The sequence below is a fragment of the Poecile atricapillus genome, chromosome 11 (assembly GCF_030490865.1).
Source record: "Poecile atricapillus isolate bPoeAtr1 chromosome 11, bPoeAtr1.hap1, whole genome shotgun sequence".
In the NCBI taxonomy this organism is placed as follows: domain Eukaryota; kingdom Metazoa; phylum Chordata; class Aves; order Passeriformes; family Paridae; genus Poecile; species Poecile atricapillus.
In genome coordinates this window covers 1,739,414-1,765,551 of record NC_081259.1, presented here as the reverse complement: position 1 = coordinate 1,765,551, position 26,138 = coordinate 1,739,414, and the positions used below count along the sequence as shown (strand labels likewise).

Sequence of the window (26,138 nt, the reverse complement as noted above, 5' to 3'; positions counted from 1 at the left end):
TTTTGAAGGAGGAATTTTGGCTTCTTCTAGGGGACCTGTAGAGAGAGGCTTGTGTTCACAGTCCCAGTAATAGATTTTTTTGTGGCACTTTGATGAGTGAGAGGTGTTTATAGGCTTGATTCATAACTGAGTTACCAAGGTTTTCCACGGAAATAACTTATTAAATGTGTGGCGCTCACCGGAGCGATTGAAGTCTGGAGATTTGCTATTCATCAAAGGCACCTCCTTTCCCGGCCTCCAAGACCTAACTCAGCATTTTACCTCTGGAGGATGCTCAGACCCAAAAGGGCTGTGTGGTGTGGGAGCTCAGGCTGGCTTTTAGTAAGAAATTTTAGTTTAAAAAAAAAAAAAAAGCAAACTGGAAGGAGGAGGGGAAAAAAAAAACCCTCAGAAAAAACATCCCCCCTGTCGTTGGGAGCTGCTGATGGTGAAACCTGGTTTTCTGGAACACTGCTTGTTTGTGTGGATTTTGCTTCTCTGCTCTACAGCTGAAAAGTCCATCCCTTCAGTGCTGCTGCCCGGGCTTTGAAGTGTCCCCAGCCCCTGGAACCACAGGTTCAGTTTTACTGGCAAAGGAGACTCGGCTCTTTGTGCTTTCCAGGAGCCTGGATGGGCACGTGGGGCTGGGATTCTGTGATTCCCAGCTCTGCCCCGTGTCCTGCAGCAGCATCCAGGGCTTGGGGGGTGATGGAGGAGGGACATGGACTCCCTGAGGGTTTGGGTTTGGGTGGTGCCTGTCCCAGCTCTTTCTGTGCCTTTCACTTGGTTGATTCATCAAATCCTGGTTTGGGTTGGGAGGGAGCTTAAAGCTCATCCCTGCCAGGGGCAGGGACACCTTCCACTGTCCCAGGGCTGCTCCTGCTCCAGCCTGGCCCTGGACACTGCCAGGGATGCAGGGGCAGCCACAGCTGCTCTGGGAAACTGTGCCAGGGCCTCCCCACCTTGTGGAAAGTCCTTCTCCAGCGTTCCTGTAGCCCCAGAAAATGGGTGTTCAGTTGGAAAAAAGCATCCCCCCAGGGGCAGAGTGCTGGGAGAATGGAGATGGAGGGGAAAACATCTCCAGCACTGGGGTCTGGGCTTGGGATGCTGAGGGCTGTGGGATTCCTGTCTGGGTGTGTTTTTTTTCTGTAAGAACAAAAACATTTCACGTGGAAATGCCTGTCTTGGCTGACCTCTTGCAGGGCTGCTGGTGCTGGCTGGTAATGGCCTTTGCAGCTCCTGCCACTGTAGTGCTGCACTGTGCTCCTGTCCCACCACCCCTGCCCCAGAGAAGCTTCTCCTTCAATGAGAAGATGGTTCCTCATCCCAGGGTTTGGATATGGGAAAATACGTGGGGAAAAAAACCACCAGCATCAGAGGATGTAAACAGAATTTAACCCAAAGCTCTTCTCATCTCCTTAATCAGCCCCGCACCCCAGGCTTCCCTCTCTTTATTTCTTGTCATATTTTATTCTTTAAATGTGTAAAGAGTTGCCTCTGATGGCCCAGAGCTGAAAACCCTCACAAAATACAACCTGGCCCTGCCTCTCCACAGGGATGCAGTGTCTGGCAGGGATCAGGCACAGGCCGGGATGCTGCTCCCTGCCCTCGGCATTTTGCCTTTCAGGTTATAAAAGCCCATGTATGAAACCTGCCAAAAAGTCAAATTCCCAACAGTGCAGGAGAGAGGGATGTGTGGAGAGTTTGTTTTGCCCTTCACAGCAGTTCTGTGTTCCTGGGGGATGCAGGAGGTCTTTGCTGAGGCTTCGAGGAGCCCACGTGCTCCTGTCCTGAGCATCCCCCACCCTCTCCCAGTGCAGTTCCCAGAGCAAGTGCTGGAGCAGAGCCATCCCTCCCTTCCTCGTGGCAATTGATGGAAGTGCCCTGGTGTCACATTTGCTGTCCCAGCTGGACACTGATGCTCAGCTGGACCCACTGCAGCTTGGCTTGGAAGAGCTGCCCTCCCCTTCCTGCGCCTTTGCTTTATGGCTTTGGAGATGTTCCTCCTCCTGAGTGCTTGGAGCAGCTGAGAAGGATCAGGCTGCCTGTTCCTCCAAGCTGGGACTCTTCAAGCTGCTGCAGGGGCAGCTCTTGATGCCAGGGATGCTCCAGGCAGGATTTCTCACGGTGGTTCCATGGAAGGGTGGGAGACACGACTGTGTTGGTTTTATCTGCGTATTCCACGAGCAGAACCCGCCAGCAGAAAGGCTATTTTTCAGCTCTTTCCATTTATTAAGCTTTCATTTGCTGAGATTTTTCCATGAGAGAAGCCAAAGAATGTTAAAGACTTAAAAAAATAATAAAAAAGTGCCAGCTGCTTTGTGCTTTCACACACAGTGATGCAAAGTGCTGTTGTCTGTTTAATCAGGGAGAAGAGGAACCTGCAGTGCTGGGTGAGGGCCTGGCACAGAAATTGTGTCTGACCCATCCTGGAAGTGTTGGATGGGGCTTGGAGCAGCCTGGTCTCGTGGAAGGTGGGATGGGATGAGCTTTCAGGCCCTTCCAACCCAACCCATTGTGTTTCTGTGCTAAGGCTGAGCTGTGTCTGTGTTTATCCCACCTGCCTGCTGAGGCTGGACGTGCTGTGCAGAGCACATCCCTTTTCTTCCCTGCCTTTCTTTTCCCCTCCTGGCTGCCCCACAGCCCAGCCTGTTCCTGTTGCTGAGCGTGGTGCTCGCACAAGGCTCCGTTTGTGCGATCCCGCGCCGGGAAAAGCCAAGTTTGTCCACGGGGAAGAATGAGGCACTTGATTCATCCCCCCCTGCGTGAGGCTGTGGGGTCTGGGAGCATCCCTGTCCTGCACAGGGAAGGCAAACACAGGCTGTGGTGGCTGGGAACTGCCGTGGTTCTGTTTTCCCTTATTCCTGAATAAATGGTGCTCCTTTGGAAGCGCTGCTGCATCTTCCCCTCAGCTCCGTGCCAAACACAGTCATTGTGCCCTGATTTTTTTTTTTTCCCTCTTTCTTTTTTGTATTTGTTGCTCTTTGAATCTTAGAGCGAGCTGTAGATAAAAATGAACTGTATGAAGTTATTTTCCAGCATTCGTGACATAACCCAAACCAACACCTTCCAAAAACACCTGGAAGTGTTTAAGGCCCAGCTGGATGGAGCTCTGAGGAACCTGGTCTGGTGGGAGATGTCCCTGCCCATGGAAGGAGGTGGAACAGGATCATCCTAAAGGTCTTTTCCAACCCAAACCATTCCATGATTCTGTGATCCATCCCCTCATCGTAAGCAGAGCTTTGCCAAGTCTCCCTGGTGCTTATAAAAAGCTCAGGCTCCAAGATTTGATCTGGTTGGGTTTGTCTGGTGCAGCAGCTCGGGGTATCCAGCTGTGGAGAGAAGGAGCAGATGTGAAAATGGGCAGTTTAATGTCTCAGACCCAATCCCTCCCTATAAATTGTGATCTGCAGCTGCCAGCGAGGGCTCGAGCTGTTCTGCCACGGCTCTGAGCACAGTAAAACTGAGTCCAGCAGGTTTTGATTTTGGCCTTTCTGCTGAGGTTTTATGAAGGTCTGAAAACAGACACGGTTTCCAGCAAGGCTGTGGGTGCCTGGGCTGGGTGCAGAGCAGTCCTTGGTGGCAAAGCCAAGCCCCAGTTTTCCTCAAGTGTCGTGGAGTTGCTTTCTGAGATCTGCAAAAAAAAAAAATACCCAACAGAACACAAAAAAAAACCCAACAAAACTTTATGAATCGACCAGGAAGGCAGTAAAAATTAGTAGTAACAAGCTCATTTCAATAGAAATGGGTTTGGTGCTCTGCTGGCTGCCAACCATTTATGAGACTGGCCGGGTGCCGGGTCCAGCGCCGCATCCCTCACCCTCCTGCTGCTGGAAATCATTTGTGACTCCAGAAAAATAAATAACACTGTTGTGGAGCTGCTTTTATGGCTGGGGCCTGAGCTGGGTGGCAGCTCTGGAGTTTGCAAGCCCTGGCTGGGGGCTCTGTGCTCCATCTCAGGTGGGTCCCCGTGGGTTTGCAGGTGAGGTCACGGGATGGGAGTTGAATCCATGGCGCTCTGGATCTGTTCCTGGATCTGATGCCAGGGGAAAAGCTGGGTCAGTGTGGCTGTGCCAGGTCAGGGGTGCTGCAGGGAGCGTTGGGTGTTGTCCCAGCAGAGGTTTAGGATGGATATTCAGGAAAATTCCTTCCCCAGAAGGGCTGTCCAGCCCAGGGCAGTTGTGCTGTCACCACCGTGCCTGGGGGGATTTAAAAGCCGTGGGGATGTGGCACCTGGGGACAAGTGGAATGGTTGGAGCTGCTGATCTTAGAGGGCTTTTCAGACCTTAACCTGGGATTGCTCCTGTCTCTGGTGGGGACATCCCAGCCACACTGAGCCAGGTGCTGGCTGCTGTGGAGGACCAGACCCCAGAACGGGCCCATTTCTGCTTTGGCTCATCTTCAAATGCCACAATTTAAATTTCATTTGACTCTTCCATTTGCACCGGGCCTGTTGCAGTGCTTGCACAAAGGGATGAGTGTGACTGAGGAGACTTCCAGCCCCAGCAGAACAAGGGAGTTCCTGGGAGAATACAAAGGTAAAGATCCTGTGAGAACAGGGAGCTGCTCTTCCCCCATTGCTGAGTTATTTGAATGGAAGGAAAATGTCAGCAGAATTAGGTTTTTTTTAAAAAAAAAAAGTCACTCACACTTCACAGGTTACAGACTAGGAGCACACTGGGCAGCTTCTTCATCACTGGAACAAGAAAATTGGAGTCATTCTTTATTCCCAGTAATTACAGCCACATATTTTGAAATATCCATGTCTTTTCCATGTTGAATCGCCAGTACAGACCTTCAGAGCCGGATTGAATTCAGCTGTGCTTGAAAGGGTCGGTCATTTGAGACTTCCAACATTAAAAGATCTTTGCAAATTAGTTTTGCTCTTGCCATGCTGAATTTGTTTGTGTAGAAAACCTCAGTAGATTTGGTATGTGCCTGTCTTTGAAGGGCTGTGCTTCAAAGGCTGCAGCTCTGGGTGTTTTATGTGCTGAGCTCCGCAGTCCCCCGAGCTCCGCCGCTGCCTCGCTGGGAAGTGTCAGCTCATGTTAAACCTGCAGGAAGGAAAAGCTGAGCGTGGCTTTTCAAAGCCTTGAAGGAAACTGGATGCCCAGGGCTTATTCCTGTAGGAAACGGGTGCTGGAGCTGCCTGTGCTGGTGTGTGTCATTGGTACAGCGCCAAGAATGGTCCTCTCCACTGGGGGAGAGGAAAGCTGTGTGAATTTGGAGAATTAGGGATAGCTGGTCCCCAAAAATTCAGCTGGGATCTTATCAGTGAGAAGCCAAACACAAGAGGTTCAGTTGGATCATAGCTAGTACTCAAAAAAAAGGTAAACAGTAAAAATAATATTGTGAATTTTGCTGATTCTTGGCTTGAAATCTATTTTTTTTTCCCCAAAGAAATAGAAGCTCAGAATGGAAAACAAGAGAACCTGTCTCACATCCTGGATTTTTGCATGTTTAGATCAGGTCTGTCACCACACAGGTTTGGTTGGAGTGGGGCAGGAGCCCTTTCCCCTCCAGCCTGGTGTATCCATGCACATCCCAGCGGGATTTGGAACCGATGCCTTTAGAACACAGAAACGGGGGAAAACCCATAAAATAGAAGGTGCTGATGGAAGGGCTGAAGGGCTGTGAGCTCCCAGAGCCCTGGGCTGCCCCAGAGAGGGGCTCTCACTGCCAGACAGGGCTGGGGAAGGTTTTTGGGAGCATTGTCCACGTGTGGGAGCGTCGGGTGTGCCGGAGGGCAGGAGCTGCCCAGGCTGGCTGTGTGCAACAGGATCAATCCAGGTTGAAACGAGGACAAACCATCCAGCACCAGAGCTCTGCTGAGAGCCAGCAGATAATCCCAGATCAGCCTGGGGCTGCCTTGCGGAAAGAAAGCGCTCGTTTCTCTCCTCTTCCCCCTTTTCTCCCTCTCATTGAGATTTCGACACAATATTATTTTAATCCCGATCCTCTGGCCCCTCCTCCTCCTCCTCCTCGCTCTGCCCTTCCCTGCAGGCTGCAGAGGCTCTCAATGAGAACCAGCTGCCTTCCAAAGCCGCTTCCCCTCGCGCCGGGGCCGGGCCAGGGCGAAGTTGGCACCGTGCGGGTCGTGGCTGCCTGGCTCTCCCCCAGCCTCCAGAACGCTTTTCCTGCTGGCTCTGTCCTCTCTCAGTGCTGTTTGTACCCCTGGGATGTGGGGCTGGCTTTGGAGCCGTCCCACCTCGGAGCATCACCGGTGTGCCCATGGGGTGGGGCACCGGGAGCTGCTGGGATTTGGGATGTGCCACACGGAGTCCCGGCTCCCCAGCACATCCCAGCCACCTCCAGCCATCCCAGCACGGCCTTGCTTGGGTTAGAGGTTGTTAAAACACGGCTTTATTTGTTTCTCTAGCTCCTCTGTGGGTCAGGATGCCTTGGTGCACGTCCCTGGGGCCGAGTGTTTGGTGTGTGTTGAGCACAGCAAGCATCCACTGGGATTTGGAGTCGTGTTCAAACACCCAGGAAGGTTTCAGGGATTCAGGGGATGCTTCCAAGACAGGCAAGTGAATGAAAGTGGTTCAGGCATTACCAACTCCCACGTGCCAGCTGCAGTAAGTACCAAACCACTCACATCCAGCCTTCAGTGCCCCAGGAGAGTGGTGAGGGTGAGCACAAGTTGGTTTATTTAACATTTCTCCAGTGCCTGGGTGAGTGCAGCCACCTGAGGGAAACAGCACAGGCTTATCTCAGAGCTTTTATTCCTTATTTCTCCTTTAAAGTTGTGCCTAGTGCTTGTGTCACATGGATAAACTCAAGTAGTGTGTAGGGTGTATGAAGAGCAGGCAGCAGAGATGTTTTTCCAGAGTGTGCTGTGTCTTTATCCTGGATTTAGTGGTGGCACAGGGATGATCCTGTGGCTCCTGCTGGGACTGGTGCAGATGTACACTCTGGAGGTTTGGTGGTCTCCAAAAGGCAGCAGGGAGTGTTGAATGCAGATCCACTCCCAGACTGGGAGCATCAGCTTGGATACCTTGGATTCATTCCCTGAGCTCTGATGCAGAAAGAAATTCTCACCAATTCAGCATTTCAGAGCTTCCAAAACAGGGTTTTTCTGACTAACTCAACCCAGCAGCTCAGTGGGAAAGTGAGGATGAGAAAACACTTCCCTACACATGCCAGAATTCCAGCGTGGCCCTTGGAGAGCTGTGACCATCACACCCTTCCCCAGGTGCCACCCCAGCCTGGTGGCACTCCCAGAGCCAGGGGAGGGAAATCAAGGCTGGCTGTTTGGAAATGCAGCGCTCCCAGAGCGGTGCCTCTCCGTTTGAGTGAGGTCGTGGGTGTTTATTTGAGGGAAGAGCAGCTCAGCCAAACATCCTGCTTTAAACTCCCCTCGGAAAGATGCCTGCAGCTATATTTGTGTGTGCAGCCCTCCAAGTGCCGGGCTCTGGGCATGGATGGGATTTGCAGGGAGGGTTTAGGAACAGCCTCCCGTGTTTTGGGGTTTGTGCTGCATTGAAAGCTGGGATTTCCTCAGCACTGCACTGGAGAGCTGCAGCACATTTCCATCAAGATATGCCCAGTGTCAGGCAGGGAGCTGGGTGTCCTGCAGGGCTCTGAAAATCCCACTTCCCCAAGCAGAGTGTTGGAGCCCTGAGTTTTGAGTCAAAATAAAAACCAGTGGGAGCTGCCAAGTTGGAGGGGGGGAGCCTTGGTTTTGGGTCTAAACCGCTGTGGTTTTTTCCCCCCCTTGCTTCAATCCCAAGCACAGCCCTGCCAGAAACTTGGCTCAGCTTCCCCAGCAGAATTAGGGATGTATTTATGTTTCGGGGTTTGTCAGGAAACCTGAAACCAGGTGAGTTTGGCTCTGGCTGGGACAGGGATGTGCCTAAGGGAGGGCACGAGCAGGGCTTATTTTTGTAGACATTTCATAGCAACAGGGCTAAAATAGAGTTGTTGCTTTGCCTTCTCCATTGCACTGAAAGGAGACCCTTTTTGTGCTGAGCAGAGCCCCTGTGGTGGCTGGGATGGGGCTCTGGGTTGGGCCATCCCAGAGTCCTTCAAACTGCAGGAGAAGTTTGTGGCAGCTCTTGGTTTTAACCATTGATTCTGAAATAATGGGCTCATGAACAAGAGTTTTAACTTCACCCTGTTCTCCACACCACAGTATTGTGCTTTTCCAGCCCCAACATCCTTCAGTTATCTAGGTGTAGCTTAATGCCACCACTTAGACATCAATTCTGTGTCTGCAGGTAGAATACAGCAATGTATTTATTCTCACAATCCATTTCCAGCTCCATTTCCTATCCACAGTCATCCAGGCAGTCACACTTTACCCTTAAGATTTGAATTCCCTTCGTGAGATGTTGTTTTTGCACGTGATTAAAGACCTAACAATGTTTTGGACCATTTTGATGGTTTTTGGGTAGCAATTCCTGCACTTAATCTCAGATTAATACAGATGTCCATGTCTGAGATGGTTTTTTTAGATATTTAACTACAGGGAGATATTTAGATATTTAACTGCAGGGAGAGAGAGACAGCTGAAGGGTACAATTTATCTTCTCTCTACAGAACAGGGCTAAAACAGTGCAGATAAGTTGTGCCCCCATCATTCCCTAGTGGGGGAGTGCAGGTGGGAGTGTCTGAGCTTGTTCCCATGGATTTGGGATGCTGTGATTTATCCTGAACCAGCAGAGATAGAGGATTTGGGTGGTTGTGAGGCACTTGAAAAAGAAAAAAAAAAAGAAAAAAAGTCTATTTTTCAAAGAAGGAAGTGTAGGATGTTGGCCACTGGAACAACCAGCAAAGTCCTCCGTGACTTCCACCAGCACCATCTCCGCCGCTTCGTGGCGGCCTGGGAGCGTGATGTCATGGGCAGAAAATAGCCCCTGTTGTTATCAGAGTAAAAGTTGAATTTCTTGTAATCCTGGCCTGTGCTGCCGCCCCTTCCAGCCCTTCCTCCCCGCAGGAACCTGCGAGCACACCCCCAGCCCCTTCCTGATTGTTTTTCCAGCCCCATTACACAACGCGCGTTTGTTTGCATTTGCAAATGGGTCCCGAGCAGTGTCAATAGCTGGGGATGCACACAGAGGGGAACGGACTTTATTTGGGTTTTAGGGCCTTCAGAGTGAACGGTGCCAAAATAAATAGGGAGTTTTATCCTGGGCCGTGTTAACCAAACAGCCCTGGGAGCTCCTGGGGAGAGGTTCAGTGGAGAGCAGCAGGGATGGAACCATCAGGGATCCCGGAGCAGCGAGCAGGAATTGGGACTCATCAATGTCCCCTCCAGCCTGGGCTGTTGTTTTTGTTCCTTAATGATGGATTTACAGGGAAATAAGGACATCAGGGTCGGCAACAGCGTGCTGAGTGACCGAGCCCAGTTATCTTCTGGCTTTGGAAACCACGTTGTGTTTATCGAGCTCTGCCTTGGGAGAAATTCACATTTTCGTTCCTCTGCTACTGCTACGTTGTCCTGCAGTAAAAGCTTCTCCAGCATTTCCACTCTTAATTGACTGGTGGCAGGTTTATCCCCATTTATCCTGGATCTCTCTGCAGTTCCTCAAAGCTTTGTGGCAGAGCTGGGAGAGGCCAGGTCAGAGCTTCCTTGCATTGCTGGGCTGGAGCGTTGGGCTTGCTGGTTGCATCAGTTGTACCTTCTCAAAAAGCTCAAGGACTTCAGGTTTTCCTCTTCTTGGGGCTGTTTGAGGCAGTGCCATGCTTTGTGTCCCCATGAGCAATTCTGACTTTGTCACTGACAGCCCCCTGGAACAGCCCAAGAGCTGCTAAAAAAGATAATTTGAACACCCAGGCCAATTTCTGTTGATTTTCAGCTGTCTAAATACAACCAGTGAAGTCAGTGGAGTTACTTTGAATTTCTGGTCAATATTTGGAGCAGAAGCTGGCTGTGCTCATGTGCAGTATGGGAGATTTGCTTGTAAAAAAAGAGGAAAATATGTTGGGAGTTGGAGAATAAATGGGGGGTGGAGAATAAGACTCAGGCTCCTCTGTTCTTCCTGATTTTTTACCATCCTGAAAGAACTTTCCCTTTGGAAAACAGGTTGCCTCAAGTGGCCCTGGTGGCTTGCTGAGGGCACTGGGTTATGACAATAAATAAAAGCCAAGGGCGCTTCTAGAAATGTGAGGAATGTGGAAATGTTTAAATGATTTAGTACCAGAAAACTTTTATTTAAACATTTAATCGAAGGACACGCTTTCATCTTTAAAACATCAGTGTTTGAACTCCCTTCCAAGTTTTTTCCAGACTTTCTATGTACTTCATCATATACAACAGCAAGCTGTGCTTTGCAGAGGGAATAAACTTCCAGTTCTTCCCTGATTGTGTTTGTTGCTGTTGCCTCAAACACACCTGAGTTACAGCAGAGAAGCTGTTTTAGGGAAATTGTTATTTTCTGGGTTAAATAAGGTCTCATTTATTTGAAGAATTGGAGCTTGTGTCCAAGCTCAGTTTCCCTGTGGAAACCAGCCTGGATACAGATGTGTCAGTCAGGGAATTTTCACCTCTGGGAGGTTCCTCTCCCCAAAAAGCAGCAGGAGAGAGGCTGGGATGGGTGGGTGGCACTGGTTTGGTTGCAGTCTGGACTGCTGAGGGATGCAGGATTGGGCTCTGACCAGTTGGATTTGACTTAAAAAAAAACCAAAACATTTCATTCTGAAAACGGATGAGCATCAGTGGATTGTTTTTGAATTACATAATCTAAGAGCTGTGCTTTGAAGAGGAAAAACCTCAGGGCCCCATGCACACCACCACCCACTAACCATCAATACCTGATTGTTTTCAGGAGCAGCCCCACCGAAGTCAATGACTCAGAGCACGTAACCAGCTCCCTTTTGGGGTGAGCCGAGGGGATTAGTAATGATTTTCCTGAGATTGTGACCTCAGGGCCCCTTGGGTGCAGCATTAGCATTGGAAATGTCCCTGTTTGTGTTCCCAAAGCCTGCCGTGCTCTGCTGGGGAGATTTATGCTTCCTAAGTACATTGTAAAAGTTTTATAAAGTAGCTTAAATATTTACACAATAAGCATTTAAGGAAACAGTTATGCCTCGAAAGGAGCTGCTGATCCTTTGGGTCCATCAGACCCACGGACTTGAGGGGGTTTTTAACTGACCTCCAGGAATTGCTTTTTTTTTTTCCACCTAACTGGCTTTTAAGCAGGCAAACAAATGGAAACTCATACACAGGAACCTATAAATAATGTTAATGACCTGGCTTGTATCCTCAAAAGTCAGGAAATTTAGGAACACGCCGGTGAGCTGGCCCTTTGCTCACTGAAGGGTGGAAAGCGTGGCAGGGAGGATTCCTCCTCACTATCCCACTTATCCCTGCCCTCTGGCACTGGAACCATTCCCTGGGTCCTGTCCCTCCATCCCTTATCCCAAATCCCTCTCCAGCTCTCCTGGAGCCCCTTCAGGCCCTGCAAGGGGCTCTGAGCTCTCCCTGGATCCTTCCCTTCTCCAGGGGAACATTCCCAGCTCTCCCTGGATCCTTCCCTTCTCCAGGGGAACATTCCCAGCTCTCCCTGGATCCTTCCCTTCTCCAGGGGAACATTCCCAGCTCTCCCAGCCCGGCTCCAGAGCAGAGGGGGCTCCCTTGGAACATCTCTGTGGCCTCCTGGAATTGCTCCAGCATTTCCATGACCTTCTTTGCCTTGCTCTTCCCCCAGCAGCACCACCTTTCTTCTGCTCCCAAATTTCCTTTTGCATGGCTCCAGCAATGCTGCATCTCCAGGGAACTACGAGGGGCCTGTGCAGTTTTTATTTCTTGCTTCATCCAGCACCAGGCTGTGAAATTCCCTGGAGTTCCCCCCTCGGGAGCTGCTCCATCCCACCGCAAGAGTGCCATCCTGGACTGGTTTGGGTGGGAAGGGACCTGTGAAGAGCATCAATTCCAGCCCCCAGGGATGTGCTGAGGAAGGTGGGAGGGTCCAGCCCCTGCTCCTTTGCTTGCTGTGCTCCAAGGAGAAGCATCCCAGACCCCTTGGATGGCCATTCCCTCTCATTTCAGGCCAGCAGGGAATGGGGACCCCCTTGGATGGCAGGGGGTGGGTGCTGTGCTCCCCTCCCCACCAGCACCCACCTCCCCTTTCCTTGGCTTCCTGAGGCACTCGGGGTTGGGTTTTTTCCTCCCGCTCGCACGGCAGACGGATGTTTAGATCCGAAAGGAAATGGGATTGCTGTTTGCTCGGCTCCTCCTGAAGCAAACAGCCCTTCAAAATAACTCCTGTGGCGTAAGTGCCAGGAAAAACAGCGAAGCCAAAACCTTGTAAGCAAATAATTGGCCTTTTTGTGAGAGGGCTCCTCTTCAGCTCCAAGTTTGCAGATCAGAGCTGCTCTTTTCACGTTTTGTTTTGAGGTTTTGCAATTCTTCTCAAAGCAAACAGATGCAGAATGTGCCAGATGGGGGGGTTTTACTGATCCCAGAGTGCCGCTTCCAGGTGATTCCCCTGGGACAGGCAGAGCTTTTTGGTGGGAAATTGGAGTTGCTGCAGTTGTGGAGCTCAGGGTCCGAGTGCTGGGTGTTGTCCTGGAGGAGGTGGCCCCGGAGCGGTGCCCTCGGGGTGTCCATCCCTGTCCCTGCTCCCGCAGGGATGGCTCCTGCAGGGCCCTTGGCCGGGGCTGTGGGAAGAGCTCGGCTTCCCCACGCAGCCCAGCCCAGCCTGCCTGAGTCACCCCAGGCAGGGAAAGCTCTCCGAGGGTTGGGAAAAGCGCCTGGAAACTCCCTGCCTGCCCCAGGGCTCAGCTCTGCACCCTCCTTTTGGGAAAAAACACCCAAAACCAGCCTAAAGCTTCCCAGAGGGGCTCCCCAGGGCCAGCACTGCTCACATCCTGCGCCTGCAGGGATTTCTTTGGGATGCACAAGGCAGGAGCCCAGTTCCATGGCACCCTCAGAGGGGATGGGGTGGCTGCAGGGGAGCGGGATGTGTTCAAAACACACCAAGTGATGAAGTGTCAGCCACACTGAGCTGATGCTCAGTCTCATCCCGGATTTCAGCTGCTCATTTTCCAGGGAAAGGAGTGGAACGGGGGCTGCAGCCTCGCTGGGGTGTCCCTGAGCCCCCTGGGCTCTGAGGGATTTATTTATGGACACCCTCACCCACCAGCATCCAGCTGCTCCTGTGGTGGAATATCCAGAATTTTCCAGGGTTGGTAGATGTGACACAGAGGATGCAGAGGTGGGAGCGTGTCCTGCTCCCTCTTCATCTCCCTGTGGAAAAACTCGTTTGAGTAACAACTGCAGACACCGAGGTGAGGTACAAGGGGAACAGGTACTTTTTTTAAACTTCATTTTCTTTTTTTCCTTTGGAAATGCAGCCTCTCACAGCCATGCTGTCACAGTTAAAATAAGGTTTAAATTACAGGGCTGGCTGTGGCTTTTTCCCTTTCTTTCAGAATTTTTGCCAACTTGCAATTTACTTAATGAAATCCTGCTATTTCGTTTAACGGGGATATTTTTTGCAGATGTTGATTTAACCCAGCTTTATAAAATATGTGAACTGTGCAGTTTCTTTCCTATTTTTAACAATTTAAAGATTTCTAGTGCAGAACTCTGTAGAGTTTATAACACCAATATCTGTTTGTACCATGTAAGAGTGGGGTTGAACGATGAGGCTTCCACATCATCCACAGCCCCATCAGAAACCGTGTGAAATGCTGCAATAATGGACAAAAATTACCCAAAGCAGGAATTTGTGTTGCTCATTGGAGCTTTTGTGAGTGTATTTCTGGAAAAGTATCTGACCCTGGTTTTACACCCCAGTTATTCTTCAGGGGTTTTGCAGAGGGATTCTCTACATCCATATGGATTCTTTATATGTGTGATATATATGGAATGAGGAAAAAAAAAAAGTGGGTCTGGTTTAGGCTGGTGACAAGCTGCCTTTTTAATGTGTAATGCCTGGTGTTTCCCCCAGTTCTCCTTACTTTATTTTTTAGAATAGATTTCCCTGGAGGGAGGGGAGGAATCTGATATTTCTCCTGCAGTGTTGAACTCATTATCCCTGAGGATGCCTTCACGTGCTCCCTTAATCTCCCTGGCCTTGATGTACAGAGAGCCCGACCTGCTCCCCTTCCTCTCCTTCCCGTTTCCCTCTCCATGGCAAGGTCATTTATTTGGTGCTGCTTTTGCAGTTTCTGAGTTCAGCCTTTGCTTTCAGCCCCAGAACAGCTCGTGCAGGAGCTGCAGCCACACAGACCAATCCTGAAAATGTTATTTTTTTACCTCGAAAATTCAACTCCCAAGGAAGATGAGAACTTGTTCCACTGGCTGTGTCCAAGCTATAACTCACAGCAGGGAGGGACAGGACACAGGCAATTGCTTCCCACTGCCCAAGATGGGATCTTGGGGAGAAATTCTTGAGGGTGGGGAGGCCCTGGCACAGATTTCCCAGCTGTGGCTGCCCCTGGATCCCTGCAAGTGCCCAAGGTCAGGTTGGACAGGGCTTGGAGCAGCCTGGGATGGTGGGAGGTGTCCCTGCTGTGGCAGGAGTGAAATGGGATGAGCTTAAAGGTCCCTTCCAACCCAAACCATTCTGTGATAACTCATTAATCCTTTTCTCCTAGAATATCCCAAGCAAAGCTGGAGCTGTCTGGGATTCGTATTAGTGCAGCAGGGCCGGATGTATTCCATGGAGTTCTCTGTGTATTTTGGCATTTTCCTATTTCCCCCCCCTCTTTTTTTTTTTTAAAAAAAAAAAGAAACTGTGGTTTGTAGAAATGAAAACAAGTCCTTCTTGGCCAGGGAGGGTAATTGGTGTGAGTCACCTCCAGTCTCCATGGGCAAGTACAGCATGAGGAATTTGGTCTGGGAGATGACACTGAAGGTTGGAGACCTGCGTTGCTGCCTCTCTGGGCTGCAGGAATGCTCTTCAGTGTGGTGGGTTTCATGCAAATACATTGATTTTCATCCCCAACCCCTGCTTCACACCCATTTTCTTGCTGTTTATCTGCACTTTAATAGGTTTTACAGCATCGTTCCAGGGAGTATCAAAATGTGACAGCTGGAATCAATGATTTCAGAGTTACAGCTGTAACAATTCTACAGTTCTAAGATGTGTTTGATCTTGGGGGATGATCTTGTCCCAGGTTTAGCAGAAATGGGTGCTGTGTGCATTTTCTGATTTGTGGGTTTTCCAGAAGAAGGGCCCCTCCTTGGCACACGAATGGCTCAGGGGCAGATCCTCCTGCTTTACAGGAGGTGCCAGCACAGCATCCTCGCTGCCTCCGCTGTGGATGTGAGGGACCAACCCTGGGGCTTCACTCTGGAGTTGCTGAAGTCATTGTTTAGTCTTTGCTTGAAGTGGGAGTAAGAGCCCGTGGATGCCGGCCACGAGCGGTTGTGAGTGGAGCCCCAGCAGATGTTTACACACCACTGCACGGAGCAGCTATCGGAAAATCTGGCGTGTGTGGGTGCCCACCCAGCCCTGGGCACCTTGTAGGAGCCATCCCTGTGCTCCTTTCCCTCTCTCCCTGGTGGGATTCCTGCTCCAGGCCCTTCCCAGGGCTGCTCACCCCAATCCCTCTCATCGCTCAGGATCCCCTCAGCTCCCCGCACAGCTTTAGCCTTTCAGCATGACCAGGTTGGCCAGCACACCGCAGGGATTTGTTTCCTTGCACAGGCCACCCAAAATCCTTTAATTCCCTGTAAAACTCCAGCAAATCCGCCACGAGCGGGGACTTGCAGGAGCCGTGGGCGTTGTGACACGCGGTGGCAGCCCCGGAGCCGCGGCTCCGCTCTCGAGGTGCCTGCGCAGACAGAGAGACTCGGGAGAGCTTTATCAGGAGCAGGATCTTGGGCTCTGGCCAGGGAGAACAAAGCCTGAATTCCCATTCCACTCTCAGCCCCTGTCTGCTTCCCATATATGTGAGGGCACTGATACCGTGCTGGAGAAAAGCGCCTTTTTTTGGGGTGGCTGGGGGAGAATTATCAGATGAGGTGAGATTTCAGCTGGAGCCCTTTTGGAGAGAGGATTGGGTTGGAATAGAGGACCCACAGCCGGTCTGGGGTCTGGGATGAACCCTCTGGCACAGGGTTGGGTTGAAAACCGGAGTTCCCAAGCTGAGGTCTCGTGTCTGCCAGGCACGACCAAGGAGGAGCAAAGCAGCTCATTCCCAGATTATGGAGAAAAATATTTGTTGGGCTGCTGCTTGTGGCCCCCTCTGTCACAGGTTGTTTTCCAGGTCAGAGATGGTTTCCTAAAGCTTTCTCAGTCCCTGGTACTCGCAGTGGAGAGACAGACGCTCTGTCCCCTCAAAGGTGCTGCTGTGGCCGCTGAGAAATCAGGGATTTGCTGCTCCTCACATCAGCTCTGGGAGCCATCAGCTCGCTGCCAGGAGTAAATCCCATGGAGCTGTGAGAGCAGGGAGAGGCTCTTGCTCCAGAGGGAATGGCTGGATGGCTCTCCAAATACTGATGGTGGTGTTTTGTTTGGTGTTGCTCCACTCTTTTCTGGCTAGGAAACTAAAAGCTGCTGCAGCCACAAGCCTGCTCAGGGTTCTGTGTGCTGTGTGAGCTCTGAAGCCCAAAGTTCCCATTTTCCTGGTGTTTTGGGAAGAGGATTTTCTGAAGGAAGCCTCATGAAGGGGAAGCTGAGCATTCCCCTCTGGAAATGGTACCTTTGGGTTGTTCCTGGAGGGAGCTGAGCTGTGATTTGGGGTTGGGCTGTGCAAGGAGGTGGTGATGGGCTGCCTGGCCTTTGCAGGACAGCTTTCCTGGTTTGGAGGAGCTCAGTGCCCAGGGATTATCCAACAGCTGGATATGAAAAGCAGCCAGTGCTGGGTCAGTGGTCCTGCTGCTGCCAGGGATATCCTGATGTTGTTAAGAAGACTGGAAAATGAGGAGGCTCAAGCAGAATCTCTGCAGCCCCTTCATGACATCCTCACCAGCTCGGCCTCTGGCTTCAAAACCAGCTCCAGCTCCTCAGTGCCCCCTCCACCCTGGCACAAACCCCTCCCTGGGAGGTCTCTCCAGCGTTAATGACTCAGGGTTAGTGCTGGTGTGAAGCAGCAGGGTTTGGTTTGGTGCAGCCAGAGCCTCTGGCCCGTCCCCCTCTGCAGAGGAGATTCCCAGGCTCGGCTCCAGCGCCCAACGTGCTCTTCCCGAGCGGCGCGATGGAGGCGGGAAGGGGTGTTATTCCTGTTTCTCTTCTGAGGGACCTACTAATTAGTTTCTGCTTTTAAAAGGCTTTGAAGCGCTCAGCCGAAACTTCTCTGGGAGTGAAAACTATGATTATTTATATTTATCCCATTTCCCAGAGCCTCGGCCCCGCCGCGGGATGCTCCGGCTCCGGCCGCTGGGCGGATTATCCCGCTCCCCGAGGGGATTCTGACAGCACCTACAGCTGCTCTGCCAAGCCAGAACGGCTTCCAAAGGTGGATGAGAGCCCAGGAGATCCCACTTGGCCATCCCAGTCCGTGCCCATCCCACTGGGATGTGGTTGGTGTGGCTGGGATCGCAGCCCCCGGATTGATGAGCGGCGGGCGCGGGGCCAGGCGGGAGCGGCGTGGGGAAAGGAGCCTTGGACATCAGAGCTGTGGCTGGAAGGGAATTCTGCCATCTGCTGATTTATGGGGTGATTTCTCCCAGATTCTCGGCGTTTTTCAGGCTCTGGGGGAACAAAAAAGGGATTGCACACATGGTTGGGTGGAGGACGTGAAAAATGTGCGAGTAGAAGTGGAAGAAAAGGGGTTTTTTCCCCCATTTTTGTCCTGGCTTCCCTCACCCTGCTGCAGAGGGCACTTGGGAACAAACCTTCTCCCCTGTGAGTGGAGCTGGTGCCTCGCCAGGAGCAGGCAGAAGAAAAAGCCAATCCCAACCAGCCAATGCTCGGAAGATTTTCATCAAACCTCCGGATTTTACAGAAAATCAAATTGTGATTTTCCCTTCCCCAACCTCTCCCCTTTTTGCTGGTGTTTTTCACCAGCTCGTTTTTACTCCATTTTACAGAAAATCAAATTGTGATTTTCCCTTCCCCAACCTTTCCCCTTTTTGCTGGTGCTTTTCACCAGCTCCTTTTTCTCCACCTTCTCCAGCTGCTTGGGGCACAGGGGTGGATGCTCATGGAGATGCCAGGCAGGACCCCAGGATTTTGCTGGGTTTGGATTTATCCAGGGCTGGTTTCCAAGAGGGAAGAAGTCCCAGCCAGGCTGTGCTTGATGACAGGTCTGATGCTTTCAGAAGTGGCAGCCAAGGTGGGCGGTGACGTTCGGGGCTCCTTTTGAAGCTGTGTTTACATCGTTGTGTTCCCTCGGACGTGCCAGGTGTAACACAGGTACCTGCACAGCCCAGGAGCTGCAAAAGCCATGGATTGTGCCTAAAAGCTCTGAGCAAGACAAGCTGAGCTTAATGGAGACTGTTGGACTCAAAAAAACATTTTAAAAACATCACCTAAATCTCTGAAAACCTTGGCTTTCAGAAGGAACACATAAAAATGTCAGTGAAAAATACCCGAGCTGGGTTTTTCCAGTTTTCACCCCTGGCTGAAAAGTCCTTTCTAAAACAGAGGAGCTGGGGGGAAAAACCCTGCTAAAATACCTTAAATTCATGTTCTGGACTTTGGATTTAATGGCCAGGGAAGGTCCATTGGAAGCAAACTCCTTGAGTTTAGCTTGAAAATAAGCTAACTGATGATGACTTCCAAATTTCCGGGCAGAACTAAACATGGCATGTGTTTTGCTTTGAAGGATAGAAAAAAAAATTAGCATGAGCTGATGATTTTGCAGAGTGGTTTCTTTTATGCAGAGAAAATTGTTTTCATCCTCATTCTTGGCATTGGCTCCTTGTCCTGTGTTGCTTTTGTTTCTTGGGCTGCCATGGAAATGTCCCCCTTTCCCCCCAGGCCTCTCCACACACCTCTTGCACGGGCTCTGGTGCTCGTCAGTCCCTTTTTTTTGAACTAATTTAATTAATTAACCCAGCGCAAGTGTTCCTCGGAGTTAATCATCTGCCGGGTTAACAAATTAAATCTGCTGGCAGAGGAGGCCGGGGAGCAGCAGAGCTTTGCTCTGAGGGGAAGGCTGGAGGAGGAGGAGGATGGTGGATGTGGTGGTAGGGAGGGCTCTTCTCAGCTGTTTTTCCGTGGTTTTTGTGGGATGAAGGAGCTGGAGCAGCGTCCATGGCTGCCCAAGAGCCACATCCAGCACGGGGAACGTGCCTGGGGAGGGTGGGGGAGATGGTACCCAGCAGTGACACCGGATTAGTGACAACATAAAATCAAAAATTCTTGTTTTATAGCTGGGATAGGAGCTGGGCTGAATCCTTGATTCAGTGGAGTAAAGCAGAGAGGGAGAGAGCCCAGGGGAGGCCCAGCTGGCTGTGCCATGGCTGACCTTGGCCATCGGCTGGTGACCGCTCTGTGGGGCCTCAGTGAACCAGGGAGGAGCTTTCCTTGGTGAGAGCTGGGACAGTGAAGGATCCTCTGTTGATGCTGGGCTTTAAGGAGAATGTCCAGGAGGAAAACCAGGGCTGCCCATCCTGCTGTTTGCACCCACCTGCCTTCTCCCCTCAGGAACCCACTGTCCTGCTTCCCTGGAGAAACCCAGCAGGACTTTGGGACTGTCCTGTCCTCACCTGGATTCTCACATGGAGGAGCTCCAGCCCAGCCTCCTGTGTCTGTTCCCAGCTGGGTTGAGGATGTTGCCCTAAATCCACGCGGTGGGGTCAGGATGGGGCTCACCAACCCCTCTGAGGTGCCCTCAGAGTGCCACCCCTGTCCCCAGTGAGGCTGGCCAGGCAGGAGGTGGCTGCTTTGTGTCCCCAGAGGGGCCCCCCGTGCTGGGGACAGCTCTCAGCCTCTCCCCAGCCCAAGGGGCCGTGCTGGGGTTGGTGCTGGTGGCAGGGGGGCTCTGGGGGGCACAGTGATGCATTCCAGCTGAAACTTGTAAGGCAGAGGTATTTTAAGTATATTGGCTTAAAGAAAATGGTTGTGAGCTTTGCTGGGGCAGATTGACAATTAATTTCTTTTTTTTTTCCTTTTTTTTTTTTTTTTTGTGGGGCCATAAAAATTCCATTTCTGCTGTGGAAAGTTTTAACCCCTTCCTTACCCTGGTGCTTGTTTCCAGGGGTATTAATGGGGAATTATTTTAACTAATGGCTCCCCAGTGAACTGTTAATAGATTTTGGGGAAATGTGTGTGTTCTTCGTGCTGGGCTTTTTATCTGGACCTTGTTCACAGTGACCTGTGTATGGCTGTGACCTTCCTGCCTCCCTGCTCCTGTGTGTTGGGCAGCATAAATACAGATCTGTGCTGTGGCAGAGGGGAGGAGAATGACTGAGCATGGGTCTGGTAGTCCAAAAGTGGAATAAAAGTGAATGGAAAGATGTTGAGGGAGGCTGTAACTGAGCTCCATGGCCAGTGGAGTGTGAGGCTGCCCTGTGACACAGGGGAGAGGGACATGGAAATGGGGACTTCTGAATATCCTGCTTCATTTCCAGGTTGCCCAGATGTGCATTCAAGTCTCTGTCACATCTGGGGAGTGCAGTGATTCTTCATCTGCATGGTCTTCCCTATGGGCACCTCTTAAATGTGTTGTGAGAAGCTCTTCCTTGCAGCCATGTATTTAGGGGATATTTGACCTGCTGGGAGGAGGTTTGGTGGCTTTGGAAAAGCCAAATGTGAATCAGAGACATTTATTTCATGTGTTTCATGATCTGCCCATGTTTTCCATGCTGCTTTTAAGTGCAACATCAAGCAGTGGGACTGTGCAGCGTTTTGTTTTGGAAAAAAGCATCTTTCTTTTCTCTTTTAAAGCACTTCTTTGAACTTTACTGGCATAAAACGCTGTCAAATCACAAATAGTCTCAAACCTCAAGTTATTTTCTTTACCTCCACACTCTGCAGGGAGCGACAGCAGCAGCAGTGCTGCGAACGCCGGGAGGATTTATAATGTTTGCTCTCTGCATTTATTCCCAGAGCCAGATTCCTTTTGCCTGAGCCACGCAGGAGCCTTTTCCCTTTAAATTCTGGGTTTGATTCTCCTATCTTGTTCCTTTATCTCTAATTGTTTGAATTCGCTTTGGGATGTGCTGCCGCGGAGGAAGGAGTAAACACAAGGCAGAGTTTCAGCCCCTCCATCTGATGGATGAAGGTGGCTTTGATGGAGCAGATAGCCCTGACGCCAGCCCCTCTGGAGCTGCTACAAGTTGTAGCTGCCTACAATGATAGTTGTTAAAAACCCCTCCTGTACCACTGCAGGACTCAAATATTTTCCTTTCTTCAAAAAGAACGCTAACAAGCCCGCCTCTGTTCCAGCAGAAGTGGGAGAGAGAGGGGAGAAAACAGAACAAAATGTGGATTTTCTTGTCTGTGCATAAAGGGCAACGCAGAAAAAAAGAGGAGGGAAAAGTGGAATATTTATTTAAAAGGCAGAGGAGGAGGTGGTGGTGTGCTGGCCGCCCCTGCTCTCTGCAGAGTGGTAGTGGCTAATAGCTGGAGGCGAAACTAATACTTGGCAGGGGATGAGACACAGCACAGCCCCCCCTGGTTTGGGGGCTTGCTGAAGTGCTTGTTTTATGTCAGGGCTGCGGGATGAGTTCATCTTTGCAGGAATTGGTTGAGTGCACTGGGAGATAAAAGGAGGGAGAGGAGCCTGTGACGGCTTCCTGCGGGCAGGGGCTGCCCAGATGAGCCTTGAGCTGTCCCCTGCCATGGGTTTATTTCCATGGGGCTTTTTTGTGCTTTGGATTCTAAAGACTTTCCTCTCCCCTGGCCAGAAGAAGTGGGTTGAGAGGAAACTTCTGACTTCTTGAGGTGCAGCCACCTGAAACTCACATCCTCCCCTGTTTGAAGGAGCACAGGACATCTCCAGGAGTGCTGTGAGCTGGCAGTGCCAGGCTGGAGCTGTGGCATCACAGAGATGAGGAGCACATTGGCAGGGGGATGCATTCAGGGATGGATGCAGTGAAGTTCCTGCCATAAGATGCAAGGAAGTGCTTTTAATAAAGCTGATTCAGATGCATGTGAAAAGCCCTTCTCCTGTTTTCACGGATGATTTTGCTTAGATATTTCCCAGTTCCTGGAAAGCAGAGATGGCACCATGGGTGTTGACACCTCCAGCAAAATATTTTTGCAGGATAGGCACTGTTTTCCTCCGACTTCACTTCCCCCCTTGCATATCAATTTACAATAAACCATGAGAAATTCCTATTTTAATGTTTATTGCTGATAAATGGAGCTGCTGGGGACATTGGAGGTTTGAAGTTGTCCCATCCTTCATCTGTAAGGGAAATGCAGGGGCTGAGCAGTAATTTCTCAAAAATGTAATAACAAAACCAACATAGCTAATGGGCATGGAGGGCTTTGAGGAGGTTGGGAGGTTAAACAGATGCAGAGCTCAGTAATTGCTACCAGCCTCCAGCCCCGGCACATGAAAGGCCCTGAGCTGGTCTGTAGCCCCCAGATCACTTGGGTGGGGCAACAGCAAAGCTCAGAATTTGGGGAGAGCTTTGGGAAGGCACTGGGAGCATCTGTAGGATGTCCCAGGGGAAAAACAACTGTGGAAACTGGATGCTGTGGAAGATGGATGAACACCTTGGTTTAGTGGAAGTTGTTCCTCTTGATGGTGGGGGGATGGACTGAGATGGTGTCCTCAGAAATGTGACCTGTGGTGGGTGAAGGGGAACAAACTCACATGGTTCCCCCAGAAATGTGACCTGTGGTGGGTGAAGGGGAGCAGACTGACGTGGTCCCCCCAGAAATGTGACTGTGGTGGGTGAAGGGGCTGCTTCAGGCTGATGAGCATTCCTCCCCCGTGGCCCTCCCCTCAAATTTGTATAGTTACAACTCCAGTTAAACTCCAACAAAGCCGCTTAATTCAAAGCTGGTTAATGGGGAAGGGAGCGCGGTCCCCTCCGGGGTAATTTGAGCCTGAAAAGAAGCGGGGCTGGAGGGCTGTGCCTGAAATCCGGTGTGTCAATGGGAGCTCTGGAGCAAAATAATGGCATCACCCCGTGGGTGAGTTAATGGGACGTGATGGCACGGAGGCACCGGGGTCAGCAGGCCGCGGGCACGTGAGGGATTGTCAGGGAGCTTAATGCCGGCCACGGAGCGCGGCTGGCTCGGAGCAGAGCTCCTTGCTGGAAATTCCACGGCGGTTTTCTGTTAACCGGTGTGGTAGGAGCAGGAATGATGTTCAGCAAGTGGTTAATTCGCCCTCTTTGGGGCTCCTTCTTTTCCTGTCTTCCTTCTGGAGACATCATAAATTGTGGAGGCATCATAGATGAAACAGATTTCTGGCAGCCTGCGTCCCTCCTGTCTTCCCTGAATGTAATTCCTAGAAAGAAGAGACGTTTCTCATTGTCTGGAGAGAGTTCCAACGGGTTTTTAGAAGGACATGTATAGTTCCTAGCAGCTACTCCCCCTTGGCATGAAACACTTCCTCACATTTCATGTTCCCCGTGGGAACATCAGCGTCGCTGACAGAGAATATTGCAGAGGAGACACCCGGTGGGTCACTCATCCAGGCACGTCCTGGACATCCCCTGGGGTCAGCTCGGCGCAAGTTGGGCTCGGGAAGTGGGGTTGCAGGAGCAGAGCAGTGCTGGGGAGCAGGCTCAAGATGCTGGGACAGCGTCCGTACCGGCTCCGGTGGGAGGAACTCAAATATCCAAACATCCAGCCCGCAGGGCTGGGCATTAAATTGGAGAGAGGGAGATGTGCTGAGCTCATGGGAGATGGTCAGCGTCCTGTGGGGTCTCCACTGGGCTGGAGCCACCAGTCTTGGTGGCATTTGAAATCATTGAAGACAGGATTTGGGTTGAGCACAAGCTTTGGGTTGAAGATGGACTCTGGGTTGAGCACGTATTTTGGGTTGAGCACAAACTTTGGGTTAAAATTCTGAGGTGAACACAAATTTTGGGTTAAATACAAGTTTGGGCTGAGCACGAACTTTGGGTTAAATACAAGTTTGGGTTGAACCTGGAGTTTGTGTTGAACACAAGTTTTAGGTTGAGCATGAACTTTGGCTTAAATTCCAGTTTTGGCTTGAACACAAGTTTTGGGTTGAGTGTGAACGTTGCATTGAACAAAGATTTTGGATTGATCACCATCTTTGGGTTGAACACAAGTTTTGTGTTGAGCAGCATCTTTGGGTTGAACACAGAATTTAAGAAGAGCACAAAATTTGTGTGGAGCACAAGTTTTGTGTTGAGCACAAGTTTTAGGTTGAGCATGAACTTTGGCCTAAATTCCAGTTTTGGCTTGAACACAAGTTTTGGGTTGAGTGTGAACGTTGCATTGAACAAAGGTTTTGGACTGAACACCATCTTTGGGTTGAACACAGAATTTGAGAAGAGCACAAAATTTGTGTAGGACACAAGTTTTGCATTGAACACCACCTTTGGGTTGAACACAAGTTTTGTGTTGAACACCACCTTTGGGTTTAACACAAGTTTTGTGTTGAGCACCATCTTTGGGTTGAACACAGAATTTGAGAAGAGCACAAAATTTGTGTTGAGCACAAGCTTTGGGTTAAACGCAAGTTTTGTGTAGAGCACCATCTTTGGGTTGAATGTGAAGTTTGTGTTGAACACAAGGTCTGTGTTGAGCACCGTCTTTGGGTTGAATGTGAAGTTTTGTGTTGAGCATCATCTTTGGGTTCAGCACCAGTTTTGGGGTGAACACCAGTTTTGTGTTGAGCACCATCTTTGGGTTGAATGTGAAGTTTGTGTTGAGCACCAGTTTTGTGTTGAGCATCATCTTTGGGTTCAGCACCAGTTTTGGGTTGAACACCAGTTTTGGGCTGAACATGAAGTTTTGTGTTGAGCACCAGTTTTGTGTTGAGCATCATCTTTGGGTTGAATGTGAAGTTTGTGTTGAGCACCAGTTTTGTGTTGAGCACCATCTTTGGGTTGAATGTGAAGTTTGTGTTGAGCACCAGTTTTGTGTTGAGCACCATCTTTGGGTTCAGCACCAGTTTTGGGCTGAACATGAGGTTTTGTGTTGAGCACCATCTTTGGGTTGACCGTGAAGTTTGAGTTGAACACAAGGGTTGGGCTGAGCACAAGCTCAAGTTGTCACTGAGCAAAGCTGATGGGTGGGAGGAGCTGTTTCCCAGCCCCCATGCCTGTGGTTTCCCCGGTGATCCCAGCACTCCTGACTCGCTCTCTCTCCCCGCAGACGCCAGCACGTCGCCCGATGCCGTGAAGAGGAGCCATTGGTGCAACGTGGCCTACTGGGAGCACCGGACGCGCGTGGGCCGCCTCTACACAGTGTACGAACAGTCTGTCAGTATCTTCTACGACCTACCTCAAGGAAACGGCTTCTGCCTCGGACAGCTCAACCTGGACAACAGGAGCGAGACTGTGAGAAGGACTCGAAGTAAAATCGGCTACGGGATTTTACTGAGCAAGGAACCGGACGGGGTGTGGGCCTACAACCGCAGCGAGCATCCCATCTTCGTCAACTCCCCGACACTGGACATCCCCAACTGTAGGACTCTGATCGTGCGCAAGGTGATGCCGGGCTACTCCATCAAGGTGTTTGACTACGAGAAGTCCTGCCTGCTGCAGCACACGGCCGAGCTGGATTATGCAGACGGGCCCTACGACCCCAACAGCGTCCGGATCAGCTTCGCCAAGGGCTGGGGGCCGTGTTATTCCAGACAGTTCATCACGTCCTGTCCTTGTTGGCTGGAGATCTTACTCAGCAACAACCGATAACGCCTCTGGCGAAAGGAAAACAACAACAAAACACACACACACACACACACAAAAAGTTGAAAAAAAAGAAGAAAAAAAAAAGAAAAAAAAAAAAAAAGACACAGACTATCCCAAATATCATCTACCTAGATTTAATATAAAGTTTTATATATTATATGAAAATATATATTATACTTGTAATTATGGAGTCATTTTTACAATGTAATTATTTATGTATGGTGCAATGTGTATATGGACAAAAAACAGAAAATGCACTTTGGCTTATATAATTCTTTCAATACAGATTTTTAAAAAAAAAAAAAAAACCAACAAAAATTATACAGCAAAAATAGGAGAAAGCCCTAATTTTGATGTATGGTTTTTTTAAATATTATTAATACCCAGACAAAAAGCTAATACCAGTCACTCATTGATAATAAAGTATTCGCATTATGGGGGGGGATTTGTCTTTTTTCTTCCCCCCCCAGCCGAAGTTGGCAGCAGTAATGAATGAGTTGGAAGGCTGCAGCTGGTTCCTAGA

The 26,138-nt window shown here is 50.4% G+C and overlaps 1 protein-coding gene across 1 annotated transcript in view; it reads left to right on the top strand.

The window, feature by feature from the left end:
* SMAD6 (SMAD family member 6) overlaps nucleotides 1–25,887 on the top strand; it is a 38,154-nt gene extending 12,267 nt beyond the window's left edge. Inside the window, exon 4 of the mRNA XM_058846764.1 lies at nucleotides 25,077–25,887. Within this exon, the coding sequence (XP_058702747.1) occupies nucleotides 25,077–25,618 (542 nt within the window). The 3' untranslated portion in view covers nucleotides 25,619–25,887. The remainder of the gene's footprint in view (nucleotides 1–25,076) is intronic.
* Nucleotides 25,888–26,138: the final 251 nt, after the last annotated feature.